Genomic DNA, 26,680 nt, shown 5'->3' with positions numbered 1-26,680 from the left:
TGAGATTAGAAATCAAGAATCATGACACCCAACTGGCTGAGCCACCCAGGTGCCCCAGGAAAATTATTTTTAAAGGAGTTACAGCACTTTAATAGGAGGATAAAGTAGATAATTTTTAGAAAAGTGGACTGAAGTACTTCCCAAGAGAAACAATGAAATCTCTTGTTTTGACACACAAAAAATTAACTGCTTCTACATGAAGCAGTCCTTTCAACAGGTAGATTCATCTAAAATAATGGATTTGCTACTTTTTTGATGTGATAAAGGATAGTGCTTGGTATTCATAACCTCTGCTTGTGTGATGGAATGGTGAAGTTGAATCTTTCTTGGTAATACAGTACAGTGATTAAAAGAATGGACTTTGGGGGCGCCTGGGTGGCTGTCAGTTAAGTGCCTGCCTTTGGGTCAGGTCATGATCTCAGAGTCCTGGGATCGAGCCCTGCATCAGGCTCCCTGCTTAGTAGGGAGTCTGCTTCTCTTTCTCCCTCTGCCCCCGGCTTGTGCATGTTTTCTCTCTCTCAAATAAATAAATAAAATCTTAAAAAAAAAAAAAGACATGGACTTTGGAGGCAGAAAAACCTGGATTCAGGTCCTTGTGATGCCACTTTAACTACTATGAGATCTTAGTGTCTTTAATCTCTTCTTCAGTATAATCATCTATAAGGCAGGGGTAATAATAATAATCCCTACCTAGGAAAGGTTGTTTTGAAGTAAATTAGGACTTTTGGATGCAAATGACAAAAACTCAATTCAAATCTAGCTTAAAAAAAAGGAATTTATTGGGTCCTGTAACTGGAAGATTAACTGCAGTGCTGGTTTTAGACATGCTTCAGCTCAAGCGTGTGGTCTTAGGGCTTAGGCTTTCTCTTCATCTTTAACACTGTCTTTCTTTTTGTTGGCTTTAGCTCTTGGGCACACTTTCATCACATGGCATCTCTAGGTTTGTTTCATCTTCATAATTAGCGATCCTAGAAAGAAGTACTGGTACCTCCCCCTTTCCACACACACTTCCATCTAGATCGATCCTGGGGTCACATTCACATCTTTGGCTCAGTCCTCTTGCGTTTGTAGGAGTTCTTATATATTCTGGATGTTAAACCCTTTTCAGAAATATCATTTCTGCAAATACTTTTTCCATTCTGTGGGTTATCTTTTCACTCTCTTGAAGGTGTCTTTTCATAGTCAGAAGTCTTTAATTTTGATGAAATCCAGTTTTTCTTTTGTTGCCTTATACTTCCAGTATACATAGTGCTAAACAAACCATTGCCAAATACAATGGCGTGAAGCTGTTGCCCTTTGTTTTCTTCTAAGAGTTTTGTAGTTTTGCTCTTATGTTTAGGTCTTTGATCCACTTGAGTTAATTTTTGTATGATTTTCAGATAAGGTTCCATCTTCATCTTCATTATTTTGAATGTAATATCCAGTTGTCTCGGTACCGTTTGTTGAAGAGACTGTTCTTTCCCCCGATGAATGGTCTTGGCACCCTTGTTTGAAGAGCAATTGACTATATATTAGAGGGTTTGTTTTTGGTCTCTCTATTCCATTGGTCTGTATGTCTGTCCTTAGGCCAGTATCACATGGTTTTAATTGCTGTAGTTTTGTAGTAAGTTTTGAAATTACAAAGTGCAAGTCCTCTGTCTTTGTACTTTTTCAAGATTATTTTGAGTATTTGGGGTCCCTTGGGATTCCATATAAATTTTAGGATGGGTCTATTTCTGCAAAAAAACGTTGCTGGGATTTTGGGATTGAATCTGAAATTGTTTGGGGAAGTGTTGTGTTCTTAACAGTTAAGTCATCCAATCCATGAACCTGGGATATCTTCCCATGTATTTAGGTCTTCTTTCATTTCTTTAGCAGTATTTTGTGCTTTTCAGTTTGTAAGTCTTGCCTACCTTGGCCAAATTTGTTCTTTAGGGAACAAATTTATTTTTTGATGCTATTATAAATGAAATTGTTTTTTTTTTCTTTTTTTGGCAGACTCATTTTTTATTGTTTTAATTTAAATTCAATTAACATATAATATAGTATTGGTTTCAGAGGTTGAGGTCAGTCATTCATCAGTCTTATATAATACCCAGTGCTCATTACATCACGTGTCCTCCTTAATGTCCATCACCCAGTTACCCCATACCCCCAGCGCCCTCCTTTCCAGCAACCCTCAGTTTGTTTCCTATGATTAAGAGACTCTTATGGTTTGTTTCCCTCTCTGATTTCATCTTATTTTTTCCTCTCTTCCCCGATGATTCTCTCTTTTGTTTCTTAAATTCCACATATGAGTGAGATCATATGATAATTCTTTCTCTGATTGACTTAGGAAATTTTCTTAATTTCCTTTTCAGATTGTTTATTGCTTGTTAATAGAAATACAACTGATTTCTACATGTTGGTTTTGTGTCCTGCAACTTTGTTGAATTTGTTTGTTAGCTCTATCAGGTTTTTTGTGCATTCCAGTACTTTTTGTGATCCCTCATTATTCCTCTTGTAATATGTATCTGATGATGGTTGAGGATCAGATGAGGTACTCGTGAAGACCATTGTAAACTAGAAGCTCTGTGAATATTAAATTAGATTAGATCTGTGGTGTATGATGCAACATGCAAAACCAGGTGGCCAGTAGGTTTCAGATCAGAGATCTCAAAATCAAGGCTTTTTTTTTTTTTTTTTTAAGATTTTATTTATTTGAGAGAGTGCGAGCAAGAGAGCATAATCAGGGAGAAGGAGAAGCAGACTTCCCACTGAGCAGGGAACCTGATGTGGGGCTCGATCTCAGGACCCTGAGATCATGACCTGAGCCAAAGGCAGCTGCTTAACAAACTGAGCCACCCAGGCGCCCCTCAAATTTAAGACTTTTATTAGGCCATAGAGCTTTGGGGGTTTTAAAAAAATCATTTATTTTGAATAGGTAATGTATATACCTGGTTGAAAACATTCAAAAGACACAAAACTTACATAGTGAAAAGTAAATCTGGCTTGCTCTTATCCCCTAGTCACCTAGTTTCCATTCCCAGCGCTAAACCCAGTACTTACCAGTTTCATGACATCTTTCCGGAAATATATAAGCAAAAACGTGCACATGTATTATGCATATGTCTATATGCACACGATATTTTACAAGATTTGTGATATGTAACACATTGTTCTGCAGCTCGCTTTTTTTGTTACTTAGAAACGTATTAGAGATCTTTTCACATCACTTCATAGAGTTCTGTGCAGTGTTGTTGTTTTTTTTTAACTTGAATACTTTTAGAGCAAGAACCACTCCCTGTTGTCTTATGCTTGCTGACTTCACATATTTTATATTATTTGCCTTCTCTGAAGGCATTTGAATTTTTAACCCCTGGCTTGGATGCATGCTAAGTTATGTAGCCTAGAATGAAGGCCCTTTATAATCATTGTATATATTATGTAATAATATTTGCTCTAATCATTTTCTTTTTAGTTTTGATGAAGCAAGAACACAAAGAAGAGGTTGACTTGTCTTCAGTTCCAGCATTGTCTGTGCCTCATCCTGCCCAGACCCAGAGGCCTTCCTCAGACACAGGACACCCACATGACAGTGTACTGTCAACACAGAGAAGCTTGGTTTGTCCCATCCAGCAAACATATGCATCCATGGTAACTTCATCTCATCTGCCACAGTTGCAGTGTAGGGATGAAAGTGCTGGTAAAGAACAGCATATGATACCTTCTTCAGTCATGCACCAGCCTTTTCAAGTCACATCAACACCTCCTGTGGGGTCTTCCTATCAGCCTATGCAAACTAATGTTGTGTACAACGGACCAACTTGTCTTCCAGTTAATGCTGCCTCCAGTCAAGATTTTGATCCGGTTTTGTTTCCACAGGATGCAGCTCTTCCTAGTTTAATAAATCTTGGCTGTCAACCACCGTCATCCATACCTTTTCATTCTTCAAATTCAGGACATCTCTTAGCCCACACACCTCATTCAGTGCAGACCCTGCCTCACCTGCAGTCAATGGGATTCCATTGTTCAAACACAGGACAAAGATCTCTTTCTTCTCCAGGGGCTGACCAGGTCACAGGCCAGCCTTCCCCTCAGTTACAGCCCATTACATATGGTCCTTCACATTCAGGGTCTGCTACAGCCGCTTCCCCAGCAGTCTCTCATCCCCTGGCTAGTTCACCACTTTCTGGCCCACCATCTCCTCAGCTACAGCCTATGCCTTACCAATCTCCTAGCTCAGGAACTGCCTCATCACCGTCAATAGCCACCAGAATGCATTCTGGACAGCACTCAACTCAAGCACAAAATACAGGCCAGGGAGGTCTTTCTGCACCTTCATCCTTAATATGTCACAATTTGTGTGATCCAGCTTCATTTCCACCGGATGAGGCAACTGTGAACATTAAGCCTGAACCTGAAGAGCAGGAACCTAACTTTTCAACAATTGGTCTGCAGGACATCACTTTAGATGATGGTAAGTTCATCTTTATGTTCTTGAAGCAGTGAAGATCTGGGAACTTCCTTCTCTGATAGTCATAAAAAAATCACCATGGATTGCTTATTGGCATATGGCATGTGGTTGGGCTTTTTTTTTTTTTTTTAAATAGTTGTTGTCACTAGAAATATGTTAATATCTGACTTTGAGAATAGATGTGAAAATCTATGCTTTAAAGTCTGTTGTACCGGGCGCCTGGGTGGCTCAGTTGGTTGGACAACTGCCTTCAGCTCAGGTCATGATCCTGGAGTCCCGGGATCGAGTCCCACATCGGGCTCCCTGCTCGGCAGAGAGTCTGCTTCTCCCTCTGACCCTCCCCCCTCTCATGTGCTCTCTCTCTCTCTCTCTCTCTCTCTCGTTCTCTCTCAAATAAATGAATAAAATCTTAAAAAAAAAATAAAAACCATAAGATCTTTTAAAAAAAAATAAATAAAGTCTGTTGTACCACTAATACCCGTTGCGAAGGGTGAGGCCTTGAATGATAGCCTATTACCCATTCATGATGGAACTAAGGACATGAGATTTATTGAGCATCTCTTCTTTCCAAATATATAGTGAGATCTCAGTGTCTGGAGAATGGAATTCAGAAAATATTGCTGAATGGCATCTATTTGGAAGGCACAGAGTTAGATGATGGGAATACTAGGAATTTGTTTAGAAAGAGTTCCTGTCCTTGAGGAGACTCACACCAGTAAAGAACCTGTTCCTCTGTGGCCCCACCAGCTTGCTGAGTCAGATAGTGGTGATGGTACAAGACCAGACTGGTTGGCTGTGGCTGGCACAGATGTTGGCACCAGGATAAAAAGCTATTTATATAAATGTTGCAAGTTGGCACATAGACCTCTGTTTTTAAATTAGAGAACAAACTCTGGAATATTAGTTATTTCAATGGCTGAAAATTCCCCGATATAGGATTTTCAGGTAATAATTTTCAACTTTATTCTTGGCTTTATTGTTTATATAGTAGTGAAATTTTGTCTAAATAGGAATTTAGTGAAAACTACCTGTAACTGTTCAATATGAAAATTTTAAAGAATTTTCTAAATTCGGAGCGCCTGGGTGGCTCAGTCGTTAAGCGTCTGCCTTTGGCTCAGGTCATGATCCCAGCGTCCTGGGATCGAGCCCCGCATCGGGCTCCCTGCTCTGCAGGAAGCCTGCTTCTCCCTCTCCCACTTCCCCTACTTGTGTTCCCTCTCTCGCTGTGTCTCTCTCTGTCAAATAAATAAATAAAACCTTTAAAAAAAAAAAGAATTTTCTAAATTCTAAAGAATTTAATTCTCTCTCTGATTCTGTATTTTCTCTATAGAAAAGTAATTCTAAGTCAGCCATCTGGAGAAGCTGAATTTACTACTTAGTTGCAGAGCTGGTATTAAATCCCAAACACCAAACATACGGGGAAAGGAAGGTAAATAAAATGTGGCATCCCCACTCCCAGAGCTTCCACCAGATCAGTATATGACTGACTGGTCTGCAGTGGGTCTGAGTCACTTATAACCAGGGTCTAAAAGAAGCACATTAGATCGTCAGAGAGCTGTGATAGACTGCAAAAGAAGGATTCAGCAATGGGGCAGTTGGCTGGCTTAGTCGGTAGAGCATGGGACTCTTGATCTCAGGGTCATGAGTTTGAGCTTCACATTGGACCTAGAGCTTACTTAAAAAAAAAAAAAAAAAGATTCAGCAAAACTTACTTGCAGAGATGATATTTGAGCCAAGTCTTAGAGGATGAGTATATGTTTTCAGTAAATGAATATCAGAGGGCAAATCAGACAACATAAGCAGAAACAGAGCTATGTCTGGGAAAGCATGATTATCAGTGGCTGGAGGGCAAATGGCATAATAAAAGATGGCTTTCAAAGCCGTAAGGGGATGTGCCAAGTCATTTGTGTGTAAACAGAAGATAACAGTTGGCCCTTGAACACTTGGGGGTTAGGGGCACCCACCCTCACTCAGTCAAAAAATCCATTTATAGCTGTCAACTCTCCAACAACTTAACTACTAATAGTCTGTTGATTGGAAGCCTCAATATAACATAATTAACATATATTTTGTATGTTTTTTTTTAAGATTTTATTTATTTATTTGACAGAGAGAGACACAGCAAGAGAGGGAACACAGCAAGGGGAGTGGGAGAGGGAGAAGCAGGCTTCCCGCCAAGCAGGGAGCCCAATGTGGGGCTTGATCCCAGGACCCTGAGATCATGACCTGAGCCGAAGGGAGATGCTTAACGACTGAGCCATCCAGGCACCCCTATTTTGTGTGTTGTATGTATTTTATACTGTATTCTTACAGTAAGCTAGAGAAAATAAAACGTTATTAAGAAAATCATAAGGAAGGGGCGCCTGGCTGGCTCATTCGGTTAAGCGTCTCCCTTCGGCTCAGGTCATGATCTCAGGGTCCTGGGGTTAAACCTTGAGTTGGGCTCCTCACTCAGCAGGGAGTCTGCTTCTCCCTCTTCCTCTGACCCTCCCCCAGCTCATTCTCTTTCTCTGAAATAAATAAATAAAAATCTTTTTAAAAAATAAAATCCGGATGCCTGGGTGGCATAGTTGGTTAAGCGTCTGCCTTCAGCTCAGGTCATGATCCCAGGGTCCTGGGATCAAGCCCCACATCGTGCTCCTTGCTCAGCGGGAAACCTGCTTCTCCCACTGCCTGCTGCTCTGCCTGCTTGTTCTCTCTCTCTCTGACAAATAAATACATAAAATCTTTTAAAAATAATAATAAAATCATAAAGAAGAGAAAATACATTTACAGTACTGTGCTGTAAAAATCCACATGTAAGTGGATTCTTTTGATTGAAACCCATGTCGTTGTAGTTGTTTTAAGATTTATTTGTATGAGAGAGAGAGTGTGCATGAGGCAGAGGGAGAGAATCTTTCAGGTAGACTCCCCACTGAGTGTGGAGCCCGACACAGGGCTCGATCCCCTGACCCATGAGATCATGACCTAAACCCAAACCCAAACCCGGAGTCAGATGCTCAACCAACTGAGCCAACCAGGCACCCCAAAACCCATGTTAATCAAGATTCACCTGTGTACATGGAAACTGAAGCAACACCTAAAATTTACATAGTGTTTTCCTATTCATTATTTCTTTTAATCCTTATTAATCTTCCATCTCTGAGATAGTGATCATGTAGAGAATTGGACTTTCTGAAGGTCACATAGCTGGTAAGTAGCAGGGCTGGGACTGAAATCACATCTTTTCAGTCTGGTCTTTTTTCTGGCATCACTATAGTTGCCTCCCAGCAGCAGCAGGCCATGGTGGTTAGAACTCTCTGCTAAAGGGTCCCTCAAGCTTTTTATTTTTAATTCCTAAAGAAACGTGTGCCGAACTTCATTGCATGAACACGTGTTCACAACTGTCTGATCTGTCACACTTGTATTGGGAGTACCTCGAGGGCTCTGATACTAAGTGTCTTACTGTTCTCTTTATGCGCAGTTGCCATTAGTGTTACTGCCTCCTTGATAATGATGAACACCAGCTGGAGAGCAGACTTCTACTTTGAGGCAAAACAGATTTGAAATAAGTAAAGGCTTTTTAAAATATACATATGGGGCGCCTGGGTGGCTCAGTCGGTTAATTGTCTGCCTTCAGCTCAGGTCATGATCCCGGCGTCCTGGGATCGAGCCCCGCATCAGGCTCCCTGCTCGGCGGGAACCCTGCTTCTCCCTCTCCTACTCCCCCTGCTTGTGTGCCCTCTCTCGTCGTGTCTCTCTCTGTCAAATAAATAAAATCTTTAAAAAAAATAAAATAAAATATACATAAATTTTAAAATGTGACCTATTCATTCTTTTGGCAGTTTTAGACTATTCATAGTGCTTTTAAGATTTAATCTGAGGGACGCCTGGGTGGCTCAGTCGTTAAGCGTCTGCCTTCGGCTCAGGTCATGATCCCAGGGTTCTGGGATCGAGTCCCACATCGGGCTCCTTGGTCAGTGAGGAGCCTGCTTCTCCCTCTCCCTCTGCTGCTCCCCCTGCTTGTGCTCTCTCTCGCTCTCTGACAAATAAAAAAAAAAAATCTTAGAATTTTAATCTGAGACAAAGGGTAAGACCTTGAGTGATGGAAGTGAAGATATGAGATGTATTGAGCACTTCTCAAAGTGTATTCCAGCTCATTTTTTTTCCAAATGAAGACTTTTTTCTTCTAAAAAGGGACCAAAGGTAGTAGAACTTGCTTTTTCTAATTTATTAATTAGAAATTAATTTCTATTTATTAGAAAGAGTTTGATATTTTGGGGGCAACAAATTGGAACTTCTAGAAAGGTTTTGTGAAAAGTTTATTTTACCCTTTGAATATGTGAAAATATGTTACCAAAACAAAGAATCTGGAAAGATGAGGCCTATGAGGGCAGGTATAAAAAATTTTTCATTTTTGCTCCATTCATTATATAGGCCACACAATCAAGAAAAGTTCCCAGATTGTAGCCCTACAAAGATGAAGACTGTTGAATTCTCTCATTGCCACCTATCATGAAACTTGATAGAAGCTCAGTGCTGCTACAGTATTTAAAGGGGGAGGGACTAAAATGCACTCCTGGGCACCTTGGATTATTAGATGTATGGTATTTGCCAGCTGACTCATTGATAATGTCATTTTGATTTGCCTTTGGAGGTAAAATTCTAGGTACTTGGTCCTACAGTTTTGCAAAGTTTTAATACAAATTCATTAAACAACAATAACGTCTCTCATAGGCCTGGAACTTCATTAGCATTTGAATGTCCCCTTTCTGGTTAGTTTTAAAAGGAACCCATAAGGGTGCCTGGGTGGCTCAATTGGTTAAGTGTCTGCCTTCAGCTCAGGTCATGATCTCAGGGTCTGGGGATCTAAACCCCGCCCCCCCCCATAGTGCTCCCTGCTCAGCAGGGAGTCTGCTTCTCCCTATTCTGCTCCTCCCCATCCCTCATGCTCTCTCTCTTTCTCTCAAATAAATAAATAAGATCTTTAAAAATAAAAATAAATTTAAAGGAAGCCATAAAACATACCAAAAAGAATTAGAAGCACTTAAGGTGAACTTTGCAGTTAGCTTAAGCTCAGGTTTTATATTAACTTTTCTATATTGTGTTAAATATTAAGTACAAAGTAATTTCCACTCCACAACTAGAGGACACAAATAATTTTTTTTAATTTGTGTTATACTAGTTAAATATACTTACCGCCTACTCCTAAGAACTTTTGTTAATCATATTTCTGTTTTAGAGTGCCTAAGTGGCACAGTCAGTTAAGTGTCCAACTCTTGATTTTGGCTTGGTCATAATCTCAGGGTCATGAGATCAAGCCTGTGTTGGGCGCGATACTGGGCATAGAGCCTGCTTAAGGTTCTCTCTGTCTCTCTCTACCTCTCCCCATCCTGCACTCGAGTTTTCTCTATCTTTCTTCACCCTCTTAAAAATTAATAATAAAATAAGGGTGCCTGGGTGGCTCAGTCGGTTAAGCAGCTGCCTTCAGCTCGGGTCATGATCCCAGGATCCTGGGATCAAGCCCTGCATTGGGATCCCTGCTTAGCAGGGAGCCTGCTTTTCCCTCTCCCTCTGCCTGCCACTCTGCCTGCTTGTGCTCTCTCTCTGTCAAATATAGAAATAAAATCTCTAAAAATAATAATAAAAAGTAAATTTAAAAATAAAAATAAATTAAAACCACATTAAAGATTTTAAAAGATTAAAGATAAAATATCCTTTTTATTTTGTGATTTTTAAATAGATGGAATGAGGAATCATTCAATTATTAATTGACTTATTTTTAGAATGTGGACATTAACACCTTAATTTTTTATTATAAATTCAGTGACATTTAGTAGAGAAGATATTAGTGTACCTCAGCTTAGAAATTGAAAACTTGGGGACCTAGAAATATTTCTAATACAACTCCCTCATTTTATTATTAGATAAAGAATCTAAGTTTTACAGAGCCTACAGTTTTGATCCAGGGTAACACACAGTTAACAGCATATAAAGACTAAAATCCAAGTCTCCTGGCTCCTAATTCAGTGCTTTAGGTATTTTTCCCGTATCTATAATCATGTTTCTCATTGGTCTGTGAATGAGACTGCAGATGTAGAGCAATCAGAATATTGAAAGAAACTGCCATTTTCTTTGTAGAGCCTCAGTTTGTGAGAGCGGCCAGGGCAGTTTTAAGATTATAGATTCCCAGGGGCGCCTGGGTGGCTCAGTCGGTTAAGTTTCTGACTGTTGATTTCAGCGCAGGTCCAGATCTCAGGGTCATGAGATCAAACCTCACGTTGAGCTTCCTGCTCATTGGGGAGTCTGCTTCCCTTCTTCCCCTCTTCCCCTGCTGTCACTCTCTCTCTCAAAAAAAAAAAATATATATATATATATATATATATGTATATATAAAGAAGTTTTTTTGTTGTTTTTACGATTTTATTTATTTATTTATTTGTCAGAGAGAGATAACCAGGGGAACCAGCAGACAGAGGGAGAAGTAGGCTCCTCGCTAAGCAAGGGAGCCTGATGTGGGACTCAATCCCAGCACCCTGCGATCAGGACCTGAGCCGAAGATAGATGCTTAACTGACTGAGACACCCAGGTGCTCCAGATTCTCAGTATAATGAAGTTTGAAAGGCTCTCTGGTCCATCCTCCTCTTTCACACTGGAGTACGTACTCTGGTATCCTTAATGATACTATATTCCTGTGTGTCTTCCTCTTCACCTTCTTTGGAACATCTCAGGGTCTTTTGAGTTCTAGCTGCCCTTATTTTATGTGGGTTCTGATGCCTCTGGAATCATGCAGAACAAATCTAATCCATCATGTAATAGCCCTTCACATTTGTGAAATCTTGATCTCTTTGCCAGTCTTAAAAACACTCCAGCACCTTCACCTGTCCCTCATCCTCACCAACCTCTGCTTGACCCTGGTGTTTTAGTTCCTTTTAGTGTAGTATGTAGAAGGGAGCACACTATAGCCAGCTAGAATGGATTGGAACTGTTATCTTCCTTGTTCAGAAGGCTTTATTTTATCAATACAGTCTGAGGTCAGGGGATTTTCTTAGCTCCATCTTACTGTTGATTTAGTGAGTCATAAGGACTGCTAAATCACATCCTTTCTCTCCCCACTCCCTACCCCTTGGGTTTTTGCATATGTTGTTTTTGGAACCCAACACTAAACTTTATAATTATCCTTGTTCAGTTTCATTGAGGCTATTTTGGCCCCTCATATTTAACCTTCCAAGCTCAGAAGAGTCTTTTTCAGCGTTGTGTGGCTCCCTCCCCAAGGCGTATTCTTTAGGGGAATAACAACAGTAGAATACTGATTTTTACCAAGTGATGTTTTCTTTTAAGAAGTCCTCTTGGGGGTCGCCTGGGTGGCTCAGTCAGTTAAGGGTCTGCCTTCGGCTCAGGATCCTGGGATTGAGCCCCGAATCCAGCTCCCTGCTCAGCAGGGAGCCTGCTTCTCCCTCTGCCCCTCCGCCCTGCTTGTGCGTGGTCTCACTCTCTCTCTATTTAAAAAAAAAAAAAGGAAGTCCTCCTGAAAGGCTGTAATACTACTTATTCATCCAATTAGGGCATTGTTCAAAATTCTTTTGCTACTTCTTTTTTCTTTGTTACCTGGATGTATCACTACATCCCTGCTTAAAAAGGGTGCTGTCTACATCTCTAAAATTATCAATGAGTTTTTACTTGTGTTACAATTTGTATTCCTGGAGCTGCAATTTTTCCTAAAATTTCCTGTGAATTATAGTGTGTATGTCCCAGTTTGGACCAAACGATACACATTAAAACGGTACAGAAATATAGAAATTGTCACAGCTGTGTTTTAAGCATTTTAATTAAGATTATAGTATTGTTAAACTGGACTGCCTTTGACCGTTAAATACATGCCCATTTAATTTGTGACTGAGCTGAATCCAGTTACAGCTTTCCATTAGAATCCCTCAATTCCCACTTGTCCTCTTTTGTTCACAAACTAACAGAGCTGCAGCTGCAGCCTTTCAGCAGAGAAGAGGGGACATGTTAAATATAGCCTGGCCTGGTGCTGTGGTGAAAACTGACACGGCTGCTTGCAGGCTCTGTGCAGTAACATGCTGATCCTGAATGTAGGGCAATTACTAATTTGACTGTAAACAGGGACTCTAGACATGACCTCAGATGCTGCAGTTCTGCATATAAGTAACAAGCAGAAGTGCCTACTTTGAAGTAGCAAGGGAGTGATAAAACGAAAGATTGAGGATGGGGAAAGTAGGAGGCTGGTGTGGAGGAGCAGAGGTAAATATTATTGTGTTTTATTCTACCTGTTTGATATTAGTTTCACTGGTGTTTATAATATTTAAATAAAACGAAATAAAGCCGTGTATAGCCAGTGGTGAGAATGGGTCACAACTGAGGTATTTAATGACTTTGGAGTAAAAAAGTGGAGGGAAGCAGATAGTATTGAACTTTCTCCTTTAACTGGGACTTTGGGTAGCTCATGAATCCTCTTCTGGGAAGCATACATGTCATGTCCAGCATCAGACATATTTATGAGAATAACTCCAGAGGCAGGAAATTCCCATAAATAATGCCCATATAGGCTTTGGATAGTAGTTCATGCAGAACAGACCATGATGGCGATTCAGGACCTTAGACATAGCGACTCTTGGGTATATGATAAGAAAGTTTAATTTTCAAACCCAGTGAAGCAACTGTAAGCATTTGAAAGAATCTTTTATTATATCAAGTGTGTCTGTGTATCTCCACAGACACAAATTAAGTGTACTCAATTCGAACAAAAATCTTTCTTTGAGTCAACTTGATGCTGAAATTTACACATAAACTAAGAAAAACCCAAGAGAGACTACCACTAAATAACTGGTATATATATCATAGCATATCAAAAGTCTTCAAAAGAAGTTCACTTCAAGAAGTATATTTAAAAATAATGAATTATGGTTACTATTCTTGATAATAAAGCATTTTTTGAGCTCTGTGCTAGCCATTTTGCTAGTATAGCAGTAGCTCATTAGTTCTTCCCAACAATCTGAAAAGTGAATTACTAGTTTTATTTTTTGGAGGTGTGGCTCAGAAAACTTAACTACTTTGCCAGTGTTAAATGGCCGCAAACACTGGGACTGACATTTGAATGGAGTCTGCCTGAAATTTAGATTGTCTCAAATGTTTAGTGGTTTCTGAAATAGCTGTAATTGATTACTTTATATAATCTCACCTTTGTAAACATAGTAACTTTCTTGTGTCTGCCATGCATAAGGTACAAAGCCAGTGTCTAAAGTTGTATTCCATTTTAAAAATGTGTATCTTGTTTTTGAGTTCCTTTGGAGATGGATCATTCACAAAGACAAAAATATTTTAAGTGAGAGAAATAATTTTAGGCTCACCAGTTCAGCTTTTATGGTTTCGTGGTAATTGGTAATTGTCTGGCTTTGTGTGACAAGTTTACCTCTAGCCATGGATCTTAGCTTTTGATAAATAGTAGATTTGATATACTCAAACAATTTTTTGTTTGAAGATGTCTGACTTTTTTTTTTTTTTTTTGACATTACCTACCATTAGCCTGCCTGAATGATCCAGAGCAAGTAAGGTAAAGAGTATTTGGAGTGTTGTGAAGGGTAAAGTGGGGAGAAAATTGCAGCTTTGAGTAGAGCAATCAGAACAATCTAAAAGTAAGCCTTATTGGTGAGGAAATATTTGATCAAAAACTTGAAAATGAGGAAGTTACCAGTGTGAATACCTGTGGGAAGAGTATTCCAGGCAAAAGTGACAGCGAGAGGAAAGACCCTAAGGTGGAAGCATGCCTGGTTTTATTAAAGAGGAAAGGCAGTGAGGCCAGTGTGGCCTGAACAAGAGGGATCTGGGGGGAAAGTAGTAGGAGGTGGCGTCAAGGAGGTAACGGCAAACCATAACACGTAGGGCAACAGTTCTCAAACTTTTTGGTTTCAAGACTCCTTTATAATCTGAAGAGTTATTGAGGATTACCAATCTGGCTTATATCTATCAGTAAACTGAGAGCTTTTAAAAACAAGAATACACAGGCACACATTCCACTACAGCAGTGAAGTCATCACATACCATGTAGATCCAGTGGAAAACTCCCGTATAGATTCATGAGGGAATGATAGTGACAAAGGCAAAAAACATTTTAGGATTATTGTTGTTATGACAATTGCAGACACTCTTAAAAGTTCTCCAGAAAAAATCCTCATGTCCCTGATCATACTTTAAGAACTGGTATATAGGGCGCCTGGGTGGCTCAGGTGGTTAAGCGTCTGCCTCCGGCTCAGGTCATGATCCCAGGGTCCTGGGATCGAGTCCCGCATCGAGCTCCCTGCTCCTTGGGAGCCTGCTTCTCCCTCTGCCTCTCTCTCTCTCTCTCTCTCTCTCTCTCATGAATAAATAAATAAATAAGAAGTTAAAAAAAAAACTGCTATGTAGACTGTTATAGCCCTTGTAAGGTTTTGATCAGATGAGTCATGATCTGATTTAGGTTTTAGCTGGGCTGCTCTGGCTCTTGGTTAGAAAAAGGATTGTAGGGAAGCAAGGACAGAAACCAGGAGACCAGGTAAGATGCTATTATAGTAATCCAGGCCAGAAATGATTTATACTAGGTGGTAGCAGTATATAGGAGCTTTGAAATGGTCTGATTTTGGATGTATTTTAAAGGTAGAGCCAATAGCATTTCTTGACAGATTCCATATAAGGTGTGAGAGAAAGAAGTTAAAATTGGCACCAATGTTTTTTGGTTTCTTTCCTGAGAAACTAGAGAGATGGAGTTGGCATCGGCTAAGATGGGGAAGGTTATGGATGGAGTAGGTTTTGGAGAAAGGTCAGGTGTTCAGTTTTGCATGTGTTGTGTTTAAGATATTTGTTGAGCATTCAAGTAAAGATATCAAGTAGTCATTTGGATGAATGAGTCTAGAGTTCGGAAGTGAGTTATAGACTGAAGATAAACATTTGAGAGTTGTTGGCATGCATATGCTATTTAAAGCCAGGACAGGGGCGCCTGGGTGGCTCAGTCAGTTAAGCCTCTGCCTTCGGCTCAGGTCATGATCCCAGGGTCCTGGGATCGAGCCCCGCATCGGGATCCCTGCTCAGCGGGGAGCCTGTGTCTCCCTCTCCTCCCCACTTGTGCTCTCTGTTGCTTTCTCTCTCGCTATCTCTGTCTCTCTCAAATAAATAAATAAAATCTAAATAAATAAATAATAAATAAAGCCGTGACACTAGATGAGGGCAGTAAATGATCAGTTAATTGTCCTGCCTTTATCAATTTAAATAATAATTGCATTTCTCTACAGTGTTGCAGAGTACATGCCTGCACATACATTTCAGGAGACTACCTTCTTTGAGTAAAGAAATAAACAGATTCACACAGATTAAATGACTTCCCTTGGGTCACCAGTATTGTAAGTGAAGAAACTAGAGTTCCAAAGCCTTTATTTTCATCTACCCACCAGGTCTTTGCCTTGTTTGTATAAACCAGAAACGTCTGTGTTTATTGATTAGGTGGCTAAAGAAAGCAGCTTGGTCAAGTAGAGAGGCAGCTTGGACAGTTGGGGAAATTTTGCTTTCCTTTCCTCACACATATCTCAGGATCTGTAAATATTTAATTTGTTAAAACTTGGAGATAAAAGGAACAGATTTTGTATTGCAGCTTTTACTTTATTTTTTTATTTTATTTTTTAAAGATTTTATTTACTTGAGAGAGAGAGAGAATGAGAGATAGAAAGCACAAGAGGGAAAGAGGGTCAGAGGGAGAAGCAGACTCCCTGCTGAGCAGGAAGCCCGATGTGGGACTCGATCCCGGGACTCCAGGATCATGACCTGAGCCGAAGGCAGTCGCCTAACCAGCTGAGCCACCCAGGCACCCTGTATTGCAGATTTTAAAAATTTTAAGAGGGATTTACAAGTGTCTATCAGGTCTTGCCTGTGCTTTAGTGTTATATTTAAATCATTGCCTGATCCAAGGTCATGAAGATTTGCCCTGTGTTTTCTTCTTCTAAGAGTTATAAGGACGCCTGGGTGGCTCAGTAGGTTAAGCATCTACCTTTAGCTCAGGTCATGATCCCAGGACCCTGGGATCGAGTCCCACATCGGGCTTCTTGCTTGGCGGGGAGCCTGCTTCTCCCTCTCTGCCTGTCTCCCTGCTTGTGTGCTCTCTCCCTTTCTCTCTCTCTCTTTCTCTCTCTCTCTCTCTGTGACAAATAAATAAATAAAATCTTTTTTTAAAAAAGTTTTACAATTTTAGCTCTTTTGGGGGTGCCTGGGTGGCTCAGTCAGTTAAATGTCTGCCTTCAGCTCACCTGGGATCTAGCCCCGCATCGGGCTCCCTGCTCAATGGGGAGCCTGCTTTTCCTCTCCCTCTGCCTGCCGCTGTACCTACTTGTGCTCTCTCTCTCTTTCTATCAAATAAATAAAATCTTTAAAAAAAATTAGCTCTTGGGGCGCCTGGGTGGCTCAGTCGTTTGGCGTCTGCCTTCGGCTCAGGTCATGATCCCAGGGTCCTGGGATCGAGCCCCGCATCGGGCTCTCTGCTCAGCGGAAAGCCTGCTTCTCCCTGTGCCTCTCCCTCTCTATCTGCTTGTGTTCCCTCTCTCGCCGTGTGTGTCTCTCTCTGTGTCAAATAAATAAATAAAATCTTTAAAAAAAAAATAAAAAATAAAAAATAAAAAAAATAAAAAATAAAAAAAATTAGCTCTTGTTTAAGTTTCTAATCCATTTTGAGTTAACTTTGTATGTGGTGTGAAGTGGGAGTCCAGCTTCCATTCTTTTGCATGTGGATATCCAGCTTTCCTTGTACTGTTTGTTAAAAAGACTGCCTTTTCCCCCATGTAATGGTCTTAGAACCCTTGTTTGAAAGTGAATTGGCCATATATTGTGAGGGTTTGTTTCTGGGCTCTCTTTTCGGTTCCTTTGGTCTTTGTGTCTGTCCCTATGCCAGTATCACACTGTTTTGATTACTATAACTTTGTAGTAAATTTTGAATTTGGGAAATGTGACTCTTCTTTGTTCTTGTTTTTAAAACTATTTCTGGCTCTTCATGGTCTTTTGAGATTCCATATGAATTTCGGGATTGGTTTTTCTATTTCAATAAAAATGGGAGGGGCGCCTGTTGGTTAAGCTACTGCCTTCAGCTCAGGTCATGATCCTGGAGTCCCAGGATCGAGTCCCACATCGGGCTCCCTGCTCAGCAGGGAGTCTGCTTCTCCCTCTGATCCTCCCCCCTCTCATGTGTTCTCTCTCCGTCTCTCATTCTCGCTCTCTCAAATAAATAAAATCTTTAAAAAAGAAAAAAAAATTCTGAGCACAAGAGTAAAAATTAAAAATGCTGTTGGGGTTGGGCGCCTGGGTGGCTCAGTTGGTTAAGCGACTGCCTTCGGCTCAGGTCATGATCCTGGAGTCCCGGGATCGAGTCCCGCATCGGGCTCCCTGCTCTGCAGGGAGTCTGCTTCTCCCTCTGACCCTCTCCCCTCTCACGCTGTTTCTCTCTTGCTTGCTCTCTAATAAATAAATAAAATTTAAAAAAAAAATGCTGTTGGGGTTTTGTTAGGAATTGCATTGAATCTCTACATTGCTTTGGATAGTATTATCATCTTAACAATATTAAGGCTCCCAGTCCATGAACATGAGATGTTTTCCATTTATTTAGAAACTTTAATTTCTTTCAGCAATGTTTAGTTTTCAGTGTACAAATCTTATGCTTCCTTGGCTAATTCCTAAATATCTTATTCTTTTTGAGGCTATTGTAAATGGTGTTGATTTTTAAATTTCCTTCTTGGGTTGTTCATTGAACGTATATAGAATACAACTGGGGGCACCTGGGTGATGTATTCAGTTAGGCGTTGGACTCTTGGTTTTAGCTCAGTTGGTGATCTCAGGGTCGTGGGATCAAGCCCCGTTATCAAGTTCCATGCTCATCACAGAATCTGTGTTGGACTCTCTCTCTTCCTCTCCCTCTGCCCCTCCCTCTTATTCCCTCTTTCTCTCTCAAATAAATAAATCCTTTTTTAAAAAAAGAATACAACTGAATACTGTGTGTTGATTTTTTTTTTTTAAGATTTTATTTATTTGGGTGCCTGGGTGGCTCAGCTGGTTAAGCAACTGCCTTCGGCTCAAGTCATGATCCTGGAGTCCCGGGATCGAGTCCCACATCGGGCTCCCTGCTCAGCGGGGAGTCTGCTTCTCCCTCTGACCCTCTTCCCTCTCTTGCTCTCTATCTCTCATTCTCTCTCTCTCAAATAAATAAATAAAATCTTTTTTTAAAAAAAAGGTTTTATTTATTTGAGGGGGCGGGGGACAAGCACACTCCACACTGAGCACAGAGCCTGACGCCAGGCTCCATCCCATGACCCTGAGATCACAACCTGAGCAGAAACCAAGAGTCGGATGGCTGCTCAACCATCCCAGCCACCTAGGCGCCCCTGTGTGTTGATATCTTATAACTGCTGACTTAATTTACTAGTGCTAACATTTTTTGTATGTCAGTTCTTTCAAGCTTTCTGTGTATAAGGTCATTTATGAACAGAGATAATTTTACCTCTTCCTTTACAATTTGGATGCCTTTTATCTCCTTAGCCTAATTGCTTTGGTTAGAAATTCCAGAACCATGTTGAATTGAAGTGGCAAGAGTGGACATCCTTGTCATGTTTTTGATATTAGAGAGAAAGCTTTCAGTCTCTCACCATTGAGTATGATGTGGGTTTTTCATATATGGCCTTTATCATGTTAAGGAAATTTCCTTCTATTCCTAGTTTATTGGGTATTTATGAAAGTGAATTGAATTTTGTCACATGCTTCTGCATCAATAGAGATAATTATGTAGTGTTTTATCCTTCATTCTAATAATGTGTAGTAAATTACATTCATTGCTTTTCATATGCTGAACCATCTTTGCATTCGAGGAATAAATCTCACTTGGCCATGATACATACATTTAGTATACTGAAGAATTTAGTTTGCTAGTATTTGTTGAGGATTTTTGCATCTATATTCACAGGGGATATTGTGTAGTTTTCTTTTCTTGTAGTGTCTTTGTCTGGCTTTGGTATCAATAATGCTGGCCATAGAATGAGTTAAGAAATATTCCCTCCTCTTTAATCTTTTGGAAGAGTTTAAGAAAGGATTGGTATTGGGGCGCTTAGGTGGCTCAGTCGATTAAGCTTCTGACTTGATCTCAGCTCAGATCTTGATCTCAGGGTTGTGATAGGCCCTTCATGGGTCTCTGAGGGGAGTCAGCTTCAAATTCTCTCTCTCCCTCTGCCCCTTCCCCACCCCACATGTTCCTGCTTTCTCTCTCAAATAAATAAATCTTAAGGAAGGAAGGAAGAAGGAAAGAAAGAAGGAATTGGTGTTAATTCTTCAAATGTTTTGTCACAGTTTTTGTGATAGGAAGAAATGAATCAGGTCTTTTTTGAAGCTGTCAACAGTATTTCAAGGAACTAGAAAGATGTCTTGAGGACTGCACATTTCCATAAGCACAATATGAAATTACCATTGTATAAATCAACTCAAAAGTCACTAGGGTCTGCTGGCCTCTTAGCTTTGTTCCTGGGCTTCTTCTTATTTATGTGCTGATGTATCTAGAATCACATGGTCTATAAACTCATGTCTGTTTTGGAGTATTCTGTATCGGAGATTGGGCATCCTCAGAAAGTCTTTTGACTATGTATATTCAGTCTAAAATACTTCACATACACTGTAATCCTTAAATCCTCTTTGAGAACTTGGTGAGTGATCTCAAATTTAGTAATAAAGAAGCTTAAGGCAGAAAAATTTTGCCTGTAAGCACAAAGGATTTCTGGCTTTTGTGTTTTGTTTTGTTTTGACCCCTTAATGAGGCTGCATTTTGCACAGATTGGTTCCTCCTTTGTTTTACCTCCTTTATCAGCCTAAGACAAGGGCATTAATTATTGTTCACAGAGACTATATACAGAGTCTTCTGTGCTAAGATAAAATAAGCATTCTTATAGAATCTGAAAAGTTAGGTCCTTTTCTTTGAGGTTGAATAAGCAATGGCCAAAAATAATTCCTTATAGGCCAAAGGAGGAGGCTTTGCATCATTATGTTTGGGCTCTCTAACTAGGTGTCTGAATGTGTCATCCATTATCACAAAACTGACCAATGGTGACTCTTGAATACAGTGACTTTCAAACATTTTTGACAGCTTCCTACAATAAGAAGTTTTATAGCATAACTTAGTACATAACAAACAAAAATGTATATACAACTAACATGAAGGTCTCAGAGGCCAATTCTTAACCTTTATTAAAGAAAATGCAACCTGCTATCTTCTGTTTTGTTTATTTCTTCTTAAAAAGATGCTATTCTCAACTTGCTGAATTGATTTCATAACCTGCTAATAATTGTGGGCTTTTGGGATGCCCGAGTGGCTCAGTCAGTTAAGCGTCTGCCTTCGGTCCCGGTCATGATCCCAGAGTCCTGGGATTAAGTCCCACATTGGACTCCTTGCTTAGTGAGGAGCCTGCTTCTCTCTCCGCCGCTCTCCCTGCTTGTGTTCTCTCTCTCTGACAAATAAATAAAATCTTTAAAAAAAAAATATGGGCTTTAATTTAAAAAATATTCCTCCATGACCCTCAGATTTACCTGTGCATATCGTTTTCTGGGCTCCTATCCTTCAGGCATTTTGATTCTGTGGTTTGAAGGAGAACCCAGGAGTTACTGTTTTTATTAAGTGCCCAGATAATTCTGATATAGCTATAGACAAGTATTTGGGAACTACTAATAGATCCAATCTAATAAAAACTATTTTGTTTGAAACTAAATCTGTCATATAAAATTGCTGACCCCAGGTTGCCTGGCTGGCTCAGTCGGTAGAGCATGGCACTCTTGATCTTGGGGTCATGAGTTCACGCCCCACATTGGGGGTCGAGTTTACTTTAAAAAAAAGTAAATAATAAAAAAATTGCTGAAACCATCATTGTGACTTTTTAAAATTATTGCCTTTTAATTTTAGGAAATAAATTAGCCATTACCTAAACTCTCTGGACTCCAGTATTCATATTATTTAATAAAATATGGGGAGCCATTTTATGTAGTGATTGACAGATAAAGGATGGTTAAATTCCTCTTGATTATAGAAAAAACAGGCTGGGCATGTAGTAGATTTAAGTTACTCTCTGGTTTGTTCCATTCAGTAGTGATGTTGTCTTCTTTGACACAGACCAGTTTATGTCTGACTTGGAACACCAGCCATCAGGTTCAGCAGAGAAATGGCCTAACCACAGTGAGCTCTCATGTCCAGCTCCTTTCTGGAGAATCTAGAGGGTGAGTGTTGATTGAAATGTGTCATTGTTTTTATACTCAAGTCTGGTATTTGCATGCAGTGGCTGGATTTGCATGTGCTACAGAGGATGGGGGTATACACGGGCAGTCTTCTTGATAGGTCCACTCATTATCTTTGGAGCTGCACTTTGACTACAAGATTCTGCTTTTTAAATCTAACCACATTCAGGTTCTTACACTAGTGCTTATAAATTTAATCTGGGTTTGAATAGAAGGCAAGTGTTTAACTGAATTAATTAAAGCAGAGAAGCCCATCTATAAGAATTCTTTGGCTTGGGGAAAAAAAAGGATACTATGGGTTGGGTCCTGAGTAAACCTGGTTACCAGTCAGGTGTATAAGCCTACTGATTTCTGGTCATGTACTCTAAGTTTTGATGTGAGGCAGTATGAAACGGAAATAAAGCAGGAAATTTTATCTATTTGCCAGAGGCAACCTGGATCATGAGCCTGCCTTGTGGGCCCCTGTTTGCACTCCTGATAGTTTTTCTGGGATTCCATTTACAAAGAATCCATAGAAATGAAGTCTGTGTGAGGGAGGGGCTGGGCCTCAGGCCTCTCTACCTCACCAACCCACCAGGAACAGAGCTCTCCCTCGCTGTCACACAGCTCCTTTCTTCAAAGACTCTGAAAGTTACTTGAGAACATGTGTGATTCTAAATATACAAATTATATATTGTAAATATACAAATTATATTGTATATTATATATGTAAATTATAAATATACAAATTATAATTGTTGAAATGTCATTTGAATTTAATTTTAATGAATTTAGATTTGGAAGGGGACTACCCAAATCTTTATATTTAGGATACTGAAGCCCCATCAGACAAGGCACCAAAACACTGCCTTCTCCCAGAAGCTGAGCCTACCCTGGTCTCACATCATTCTTGTCATGAGAGGAATAAAAATGGCAACTAAATTCTTGAATCTCTTTAAGGAGAGTTTTAACCTGAAAGTTTTTTTTTTTTTAATTGAAGTATAATTGACATACGATATCCTGTTAAGTTTCAGATGTGCATCACAGTAATTTGATATTTTTATATATTACAAAATGATCCCCACGATAAGGCTGGTTACCATCTGTCACCATATAAGGTTATTACAATATCATTGACAATATTTCCTCTGTTACATTACAACCCCATGACTTACCTATTGTTAAAGCTGGAAATTTGTATCTCTTAATCCCCTTTACCTATTTTGACCACCCCCCAAACCTTCCTCTCTATAACCAGAAAGATTTAAATGAATTTCCTCATATTATGGTTGAGAAGATCAACTGAAGAAAGATTAAGTAAATCACCTTAGTTCTATCACAGCTGAACCAAAATTAAAGTTTTATCTCTTCTACAGTTTACCCCATTGCTCTTCCCATGTATGAAGCAACAAGTAAGTTGGTCACTAGTGATCTTGGTAAGAACTGTTTCTTTGGAATGAAGGAGTCAGTGTATGACTAAGGAGTGAACAGGAGGTAAGAACAGAAACATGAAATAGCAGGCAGTGTATATAACTCCTTTAAGATATTAAGTAATGAAAGAAAAAGTTAGATATAAAGGGCTATGTGGGTTCTAGGATTTTTATTTGTTTGCTTGCTTGTTTGAGGTAGAGAGCCTTACCATACTTAGTAATGATGAGAAAGATCCAGGAGGGAAGGTGGGTAGATTGACTGAAGAGCTGGAAGGGTGAAGAAAACTTTTGGAGCAAGTCTTGAAGAGGCAAATATATAGGATCCATAGCACAGGTGCTGGAATGCATCATATGGTTCTGGAGCTCAGGTTGGGTCCCCGGAGGTAATAGGTTTGGGAGTCAACAGTATATAGAAATGGACAAGATTATCCAGAGAAAATGTACAATATACCCAAAAAAAAAAAAAAAAAAATAGGGAGAAGGAATCTACTTACAATCTTTTTTTTTTTTTTAAAGATTTTATTTATTTATTTGACACAGAGAGTTAGCAAGAGCAGGAACACAAGCAGGGGGAGTGAGAGAGGGAGAAGCAGGCTTCCCGCTGAGCAGGGAGCCTCGATGCGGGGCTTCATCCCAGGACCCTGGCATCACGACCTGAGCCAGAGGCAAATGCCCAACGACTGAGCCACCCAGGTGCCCCTACTTATAATCTTAAAATTCTTCTGAATCCAGCATCTTAACACAAAGTAAAAAGAAATGGGTTTTGGTTTTTATTTTTTCACATTTCATTTTTTGCTGATATAAAAGGATACATGCTGATACTTGAATACACTTTTAGATACCTGTGTACTGTTTACTCAGCTGGAGATTTAATGTTTGTCTTTGAAGAATGTTTGGAGTTACAGCCTTTTCTAGAGGAAAGATCTGTATGACACTGAGTATAGTATCAGACACATAAGAGATTTCTTAAAAAGAAAGAACCCTTAATAAGACTGATTCCTCTGTCAGGTGTGGTTTAAAAAAAAAGTCATAATTTTCCTTTACTAGTAGTAAAGCTACTGTTAAAAAGTGAAAGATAGGGCTGCCTGGGTGGCTCAGTTGGTTGGGTGACTGCCTTCGGCTCAGGTCATGATCCTGGAGTCCCTGGATCAAGTCCCGCATGTGGCTCCCTGCTCGGCAGGGAGTCTGCTTCTCCCTCTGACCCTCCCCCCTCTCATGTGCTCTCTCTCTCTCTCTCTCTCTCTCTCTCTCTCTCTCTCATTCTGTCTCAAATAAATAAATAAAATCTTTAAAAAAAAAAAGTGAAAGACATCTTCTAATCTTTGTGCATATATTTTCACTTTGTCCTGTGGTTGAAAGCTGTTTAATGTTTAGGGTGAAATTTAAAATGACTTAGTTAAAAACTTGGCATGATAAAGCTCAAGCTGGTTATCTTAGTTCTTGCTTAAAATACTTAAATATTCTTTCTGTATTACCTTTATGGTGATGAGTTTTATTTTTGTTAATAAATAATAAGGGGCGCCTGGGTGGTTCAGTCGGTTAAGCGGCTTGCCTTCGGCTCAGGTGGTGATCCTAGGGTCCTGGGATCAAGCCCTGCATTGGGCTCCCTGCTCAGCGGAGAGCCTGCTTCTCCCTCTCCCTCTGCCAGCCACTCTGCCTACTTGTGCTCTCTATCAAATAAATAAAATCTTTAAAAATAAATAAATAAAAATCTCTCTAATGGAGATTCCAAAATACAATGGCTTCACCACATTGGAAGTTTCTCTCACACTTCATGGTAATTCACAGATCAGGATTCCCTTTATTTCATTGTTCCTCTGTTTCCTTAGTTATTATCAAAGCAGAGTTACCACTTTGACTTGAGTCTTGGCCCAAAGCAAGAGGTATTGGGGAAGGAAAGGAAGAGGTTATTGAGCCTGGGATGAGGAAGATACACATATCACTTCTGTTCATATTTCATTGGAAGAAAACAAATTATATGGCCATACCTACCTACAAAGGGGAAGCTGGGAAATGTAGTTTATAGCTAAGTGGCTGTGTGAGTAGTTAAATTCAATTACTTAAGAATGAATTAGGACAGTTAGCAGTCTACCATACTTTCTGAATTTTCGGGAACTTTTTTTTGTCTTTAGTTTGAGAAGGTATGTTAATAAATGCAAATTGTTCCAACTCATGCCGTAAATAGGTGAATTCAATTATTTAATCTATGTAGTTTTTTTTTTTAAGATTTTATTTATTTATTTGACAGAGAGAGAGCAAGTGAGAGCAGGAACACAAGCAGGGGGAGTGGGAGAGGGAGAAGCAGGCTTCCCGCCGAGCAGGGAGCCTGTGTGGGGCTCGATCCCAGGATCCTGGGATGATGACCTGAGCCGAAGGCAGACGCTTAACGACTGAGCCCCCCAGGCACTCCTAATGTATGTATTTTAGATGGTGTTCTTACAACTTATCAAAACCTAAAAGTATATCTTAGCAAAACTGTGTTATAGAATAATATAAACCATAAATACTAGATTTCTCATCCATTTAAACTCATTCCTTTACTTCCAAATTTCTCTTGTTTTTTTCAGTGGAATTCAGAAAATAATTGGAGGCTTCATTTTATAAAAAATAACGTCTCCATAAAATGTTCACCAGAGAATGGATTATATACCTTTAAACTTGGGGTACAAGGAAGGGAAGAAAAGGTGAATTTGCCAAACCTGGATGAATGTTCCTTGTAGCTTCAAAATGAAATAACATACATAAATAGAGTCTAGTTATACCCAGAAATCCTTTACAAAAATGCTCAAGATGCTCAGATGCTAGTTAGAAAGGCCCTTTGGGCTTTTGTGTATATGACTATATATCTCTCTACTCCAGGGGCAGTGTCCTGGGTTACTCTGCCCCTGTCCACCTGGTGGTGAGATTTCATCCCATACCATGCTTGTCCGCTCTAGCTCTGAAACCTTAACATTGGAGATAGCTCCAAATAAGAGATCTGTTGTTACTCAAACACCTCATTCTTATGTATAGAAATAGCATTCCAGTGGACTGTTAATTTGGATAGCAATTTTTGGATTAAAAAACTTGTTCTTACAACAAGTACTGCTGACTGTTGTGGTGGCACAGGTGATCCAGGTGCTGGGTAGCAGGAGTCAACCGCAGCTGTCCCAAGTGGGCCAAATGCTGTGACCTACATAACCTGTTAGCACAGGTGTTTAGGGCTGTTGACTCTTGTTCTAGGCTTTGAATTCACTTTACTCTTTAAAGGAGGGAAATGATAAAATTGCATAGTAGGGGTAAAACTCTGCTCTTAAATTGATAAAAAATAAAGCCATCTCACATACTTTCTGGACTAGGGCTTAAATGAATAAATTCATGCATATATATTCAAAAGAAAGTGGAAAATGAAATTGCAAGCAATTCACTGTTATTTAAGAAATAACAATGTCAAATCACTAAGTTTTCTTTGTTTTTGTTTTTTAATATTTTGTTTATTTATTTGACAGTGAGAGAGGAAACACAAGCAGCGAGAGTGGGAGAGGGAGAAGCAGGTTTCCAGCTGAGCAGGGAGCCCGATGCAGGGCTC

The 26,680-nt window shown here is 39.8% G+C and overlaps 1 protein-coding gene across 5 annotated transcripts in view; it reads left to right on the top strand.

The window, feature by feature from the left end:
* Positions 1–26,680, top strand: part of NFATC3 (nuclear factor of activated T cells 3) — a 130,379-nt gene that overhangs the window by 97,931 nt on the left and 5,768 nt on the right. For 3 of the 5 annotated variants that reach the window (XM_025889018.2, XM_025889016.2, XM_073880093.1), the window contains one exon: positions 3,440–4,438. In XM_025889018.2, the coding sequence (XP_025744803.1) occupies positions 3,440–4,438 (999 nt within the window). Of the gene's footprint in view, positions 1–3,439; positions 4,439–21,581; positions 21,686–23,058; positions 23,177–26,680 lie in introns of all 5 variants that reach the window. The other 2 variants (XR_003211606.2, XM_025889017.2) reach the window with 2 other exon arrangements.

The sequence above is a fragment of the Callorhinus ursinus genome, unplaced genomic scaffold (assembly GCF_003265705.2).
Source record: "Callorhinus ursinus isolate GAN/ISIS: 27379988/994484 unplaced genomic scaffold, GSC_fseal_2.0 scaffold37, whole genome shotgun sequence".
Taxonomy (NCBI): Eukaryota; Metazoa; Chordata; class Mammalia; order Carnivora; family Otariidae; genus Callorhinus; species Callorhinus ursinus.
The sequence above is the reverse complement of the archived record's forward strand: the minus strand, read 5'-3'. Positions and strand labels throughout refer to the sequence as shown.